We start from the raw sequence: 5,994 nt of genomic DNA on the forward strand, positions 1-5,994 counted from the left end.
TTGGGTCAATTCTAACTTGCACGTTAATCCTCTCTCCCTACCAATCAGGTTGGTCTTGGGCCATAAAGTCACCCTCAAAAAAGGAGGGGAAAAATATCCCAAAATGCAAATAGGACTCAGGGAAGGATACAAATATACAAGATGCCAATATGGCCAAGTGGCATGCATTTAAAGACTTTGGACAGAATTGGTAGGAGAAAAATGGCAAATTAACCCCAAGGGGTCAGTTCAATTGGCAAAAGACCAACTCCTCAAATAAGAAGTCATGAGTTCAAACCACATTGGGGTCTATATCCATCCCCTATTCCCCCCTATTAAAGCTCTCCAATTCCCCAAAAAAAAAAAAAAAAAAAAAAGACAAATTAAACGGTTTCATACATAAGGGTAGAGAGATCATTTCATATGAGAGAGAGAGAGAGAAAGAGAGCTATCTGGTTATAACGAATTCTTAGAATCGAATCATGTTTTCATCAACGAAGAGGCAAAAATCAGATCAGAATTGACCTAAATCGTTCAATCAGATGTGTTTTGGATTCCAGTCGATTGCTCATTGATACTGATCAATTCTGATATAGATCGGATTGGAATAGTTCCAATTCAATCCTGATTCTAGGTTTCTAAAACTTGATATGGAGGGAAGTTTTAAGGGTGACAATAAAATTTAATATATACTTAAAAAAATAGTAATTAATATATGATCTTTGGTACTTAAAAAGGTTTTTTTTTTTTTCTTTTAGGTAAAGAGAACACGAGTTAAATTAGCATAGAATAAGTTTTTGTAATAGGATTTCAGGGGTCATTATAGAATAAGTATAAGGTATATGCAAGAACGTGGATTATTGTTTACGTATTATGAATTGTTTGAAGGACATTGACACATGAAAACACATAGAAAATCCCCTCACATGATCGGTCATTCAAAGAAGATTTGCTACCAGATTTGAAACGTGGGCCATCATGGGTTTGGCGGAGTATTATTACGGGGAGATCTTTATTCTTAAGATTGTATAGGGATAAAGTTCTCTCCAATGGGGCACAACCTCTGTACTGACACATGGGAGTGGGAAAAATGTCTGCCTTCCCCCTTGAGTGGTGGAAATGCATGCATCCCCCATGTGTCTACGGTACGGTACAAAGAACAATGACCCTTAATTTTAAGGGAAAATTAATATGGAAAAGGAATATATCTCTACCATCTTATTTTGAAGGGGAGAGAGATAAACAAAGAGAAGTGCTATCGTAGGCCATGTTCTTTGTTTCAGGGTGTATATGAGCACTGGCTGCGCCTATGCACATGGGGCATGGTTTGGGTCATGGGGCCATGGAGGTGCTCATTTTGCGCCATCCCCATTTATCTGGGCCGTCTGGCATACCCTGCGCCTTCAGTGGAGAGAACTTTATCCTTAAATCCCTGATCAACGTATCGACCTCGTCGTCCCCCTCAGGTTCACGTTATATGAAACTAGGGGTGTCAATATCCAACCCGAACCGATGAAACCGGCCCGAACTAGCTCGAACCAACCCGGACCACACCGGGCCGAACTCTTAATGGTTCGGTTCAGTTTGTGGATCCAGAAAAGCAAACGGTTTGGTTTGGTTTGGTTTGGGCTAGCCCGACGGTGCACCGATAGCCCGAACCGTTAGATCCGAACCCAAACCGAACCGACCTAACCCGATAAATGAGTAAATCAGTAAATGCCTAATGCCCCATTGTCCCCTAAATGTGTTGTGATAGTTTCTCACTTTATCTCATATCCTTTGTTAGTGATTACCCAACCAATTGTATCCATAGGCCATAAGACATAGGATACAAAGATGCATTGTATTTGAAATATTTTATGTACTTAAAAGAGAAAGAGAAGAAAAATTATTACTAACCGGACCTTACTAGTTATATAAAACCGGTACGAAACCGAATCCAAATTGATATCAACCCATTATCATAAACCGAAACCGACACGAAACCAAACCACACCAAAACCGAAACCGCACCGAAACCGAATATTTCTTAATGGTTTGGTTTCGGTTTCTATAAAAATCACACCGAAACCGAAAAGCCCGAACCGAAACCGGCCCGAACCGGCCCATTGACACCCCTATGTGAAACCAAGCATGGAAGCAAATCACTTTGAGTTGGATTTTGGAACCCTAGCCTTTTCCCCTTCTTCTCCGTTTCTGTTCCCGGATGATTTCAGCGGCGGCCGGTGACTGAAGCTCCAGATTGTAGAACTCCATCGGCGATTGCAGCGACGGGAAGGCGACTCACTGGCTCACTGCTCTTCTCCGGCGAGCCCCTGCCCCGGTGCCTTCTTTTTATTCTTCGTCTCCGTCAAGTCAATCAGTGCCTCTGTCCTGTAAGTTTTTTCTCAGATGGATGCATCTCTCTCTCTCTCTCTCTCAGATGTACCAAGTATGCTTTTCTGGGGAGGGGGCACTTTTCTCGATTCCAGATCCAAGAAAGAACATAACAAATTATCATGAGCTTTCTGAATAAAATTTGAAATCTCTGCGTGATCAAAATTTTCAACACCCAGAACAATATATGTAATTTGTTGGGTTTTAATGGAGCATGTAACGCCATTCTGCCATAGCCAGAGAGAAAAAAAGAAGTAAGAAGAGAGGGAAAGAAAACACAGTCACCATTTGAAAACTAAAATTCTGGAATTAGATGGTGGAATAAAAACTAATTTTAAAAACTAAAATTTTGGAATTAGAGAAAAATCAGAGATGTTTAAGTAACAAGGGATTCAGGCCTCGGATAGGGCCCAAGTTATGGTCGAATCTTAATCCTTAGGGTACCCTTTGAATCCCAAAATAGTGGCAGGATCTGATCAACAGATTTGCCTGAACCCACGAAGCTCTATTGCTGAAACTAGGACACAGAACAGGGGAACCGCAAGTCTTAAATCATAGGAAACAGGGTTTAACTATCAATAACAGGAACAAGACCAGTGATATCAAACCAACTCAAAATCAAAGTTTAAGCATTCAATAACATCAGCACTCGATAGATAGGGATAACAGTACCTATTTTGTGCAGAAAAACAGAGTATAAACAGCAATAAAAATCCCAGGTTTGCCATCCTTCGATCCAGATCAGAATCCCCCTGTCTGTAATGGTTTCTCACCCCAGATTCTTTCAGCTATGTTGCAGAGCAAACTTCTTCTTCATTTACTTTTTTATGTTTGATGAGATACTGTTAATATGTTAAATGATAATCTTATAAGATGTAATAGGGTTTCTTTTATATAAAATCATTGTATATATGCTATTATTTTGTTTATTAGGTGGTGAATGTTTGCTATATAGTGAATATATGCCCGTATTTTTGCTTATAGAGCGGCCGTATTAAACATGTATTAAACTTGTACCGTATTATTGCCGTATGTGTTTTATTATGCCAGATTTTTTAAAACTATTATTGCCTTCTGTTCCGTTTAATTCCTGTACGTATCCGTACCCGTTTGATTGCCGTTCCCAAACTTGCTAACTAAGGTCTGATCTCCCCACCCTCAGAGATTTGTTTTTCTATCAGATTTAATGATCAAAATGTTTTTATTTTTGGTGTTAATGTTATCTGAAAATTTCAATCATAATTTTGTGGTGTTATAATTATCTATTTCTTTCTCCAACAATATGTGTGGGCGTGAACGCTAAATATAGAAATTCCCTAATTCAGTCCATGCTAACCTTGTCTCCTTTCTTCCCAAAACCCTCTTAGTCCTAAGCCCTTCATGATTAGGAACTCAACTCACAAACCCTAATGGCGTTTTGAAAGAATAATATTTTTTTCTTCTTTGAGCTTCTCTCACATCAGGCCCCTTGTTCAAGTGTTTGAGAATGCATAACTTAGTTTGCATTACTCATTTACTTGAGACTTTAATCTGCTAAGCCAGAACTTCCAATTTTGTATGCAATGGCTATAAAAGATGACCATGAAACCCATACGCATCCTTCAGTTCCACAGAGAAACTCTGGCGGTTAGGAAAATATTTCAGGAGTTAATGACCTGCTCCACCACTGTTGTTTTTTTCAGTAGCTCTTTGAGGCTGGTGAGCAGCTGGACGACAATGGTGGGCGGTGTTCCCCACCCGTTGCGTAAGATAGCTACTGCGGGTGCTATGGTTGTTGGTTCTATATTCTGTCTCTCAGTGGCTTCATCGGTAACCATTCGAACACTACAAGCTGTTACTGAAGCTAGACGGGTAATCCTTCCTTCTCACTCCTTCTGAACACTTGACATTGACAATATACCTTAATCCCTGGCTTTTCTAGTATAAGTGGGTTAAAGCTCTGCATTTTGGTGATTGAAGCTAGCCTGGCCTTGCTAAGACCTGAAAGGGCTCAGAGAAAATTTAAGAATCTTTAATGCTTCACTAAATTTTTTTCCCCTGTGACTATGATGAAGTTCCACAGTTGAGCCTCTTTGACACAAAGGTTGCTTCCAATTATTTGACTGATTATTCGGACTATGCTTATCTTTTCTAAATGCCCTCGATAATAAGTTTGAGGCAATCAATGGAGTGAGCATACCTCATGGTTTTCAGGAAGGGAGGTTGTATATGTCATGGAGTCTGAGCATTTCCTTGCGTGATTTATTTTCATTTGATCTGGGATCATGCATAAATTTGTAGAGTTGGTACAAAATTTGTCTCCGAAGCTATATATCTAAGAATGACTAGGCTCTTGCAAGGAGCTTAACAGAGTTGCATGTTCAGTTTGATCTCTAAGAATGACAACTGGAGAGAAAGAAAAAGATAAATCATGGAGTTGTCCAAATCTTGTACGAGGACAAATAGACTTGGGGGGGGGGGGGGGGAAAGGATAAGGGGATTGCATGATTTGGCTTGTGGAGTGACTTCCATAAGTAGGTTTTTAAAGCGGAACACAAACATTTATGTCCTTCTTTCTTTTAGCAATTCATAACCATTGTTCTTGCTGGTGCTAAACCTATATTTTGTTTTTTGATTGTTTAGAAAAAAGTAGCATTACCTTGTGGAGTTTGTAAAGGAATAGGTTTCTACACATGCAAGTTATGCAAAGGGAGTTCTACAATAGAATGGTCACCTTTATATGATCCAGTAGTCATAAATCCTTGTCTTTGCCCTACATGTGATGGGAACAGGTTAGTGGAATTCTTTTTTATGTTCCTCTACAATCTGTTTATGATTTAGGCTTTTCATAGAATTTCAAAACTCAATCAAATGCTTGAAGACTTGTCTAGTTGATTACACAGTGTGTTGAGCTAGCAAAGTTGGATATGTTGCTTTATACTTTTTTTAATTCTTTTTGTGTGGGTTGATGCTTTTACAGGGTGCAACGTTGTCTTAACTGCCTTGGAAGGGGCTATTCCTGAATTGCAAGGGGTTGGAGTATGCTTTTTCATGAGTCATTGAGTTCTGTATTGTAAAGAAGACTACTGATTCCTATAAATTATACTGGCTTTTTAATCTGTGTGTCATGTATATCACTCTGATCTGGAAAATGATTTGTTTCATTATTACAGTCCCCTATTATCTTCTTGTCATGATCTTTATGTTAAATGTTAAATCTTATAAAGAGAGAGAGAGAGAGAGAGAGAGAGAGAGAGAAAGAGAGAGTTGCACCAGGTTTTCTTAGTTCACCACTTTGGTGACAACAAGTTGCACCCAATCTTAAATATCCATCTTCATTATGAAGCCTAATAAAACTCTGAAATGCAATTGTTTGAGGTTAACTGTAGCTTGGTGGATCTCATTCTTAAAATCACAAAGCTTTATGAGATTCCCTAGCAACCTGATTCGCACATTTACAAACAGCCTTGCTTTGGAACTAGAAAAGTGTGGCACCATTGCATTAAGCCATTGAAGGTAAATGGTACATCTGAAGTTCTATTATTACATAGAAAAAAGTTAAGGACATTACATCTAGCATAAAGCCTTACCCACTAATCCTTGCATAAGAATGTAGATTGAATTTTACAAAAGAAACAAATCTTTACAAGAATCAAAGGA

At 38.8% G+C, this 5,994-nt stretch overlaps 1 protein-coding gene across 1 annotated transcript; it reads left to right on the top strand.

Moving 5' to 3' along the window:
• The first annotated feature begins 3,904 nt into the window (after window positions 1–3,904).
• Window positions 3,905–5,517, top strand: LOC122666614. The gene is made up of 3 exons (XM_043862641.1): window positions 3,905–4,206; window positions 4,978–5,126; window positions 5,315–5,517. Exons 1-3 carry the CDS (start codon window positions 3,931–3,933, stop codon window positions 5,355–5,357), a joined length of 468 nt encoding a protein of 155 aa, XP_043718576.1. The 5' UTR covers window positions 3,905–3,930; the 3' UTR covers window positions 5,358–5,517.
• Window positions 5,518–5,994: the final 477 nt, after the last annotated feature.

The sequence above is a fragment of the Telopea speciosissima genome, chromosome 7 (genome assembly GCF_018873765.1).
Source record: "Telopea speciosissima isolate NSW1024214 ecotype Mountain lineage chromosome 7, Tspe_v1, whole genome shotgun sequence".
Taxonomy (NCBI): domain Eukaryota; kingdom Viridiplantae; phylum Streptophyta; class Magnoliopsida; order Proteales; family Proteaceae; genus Telopea; species Telopea speciosissima.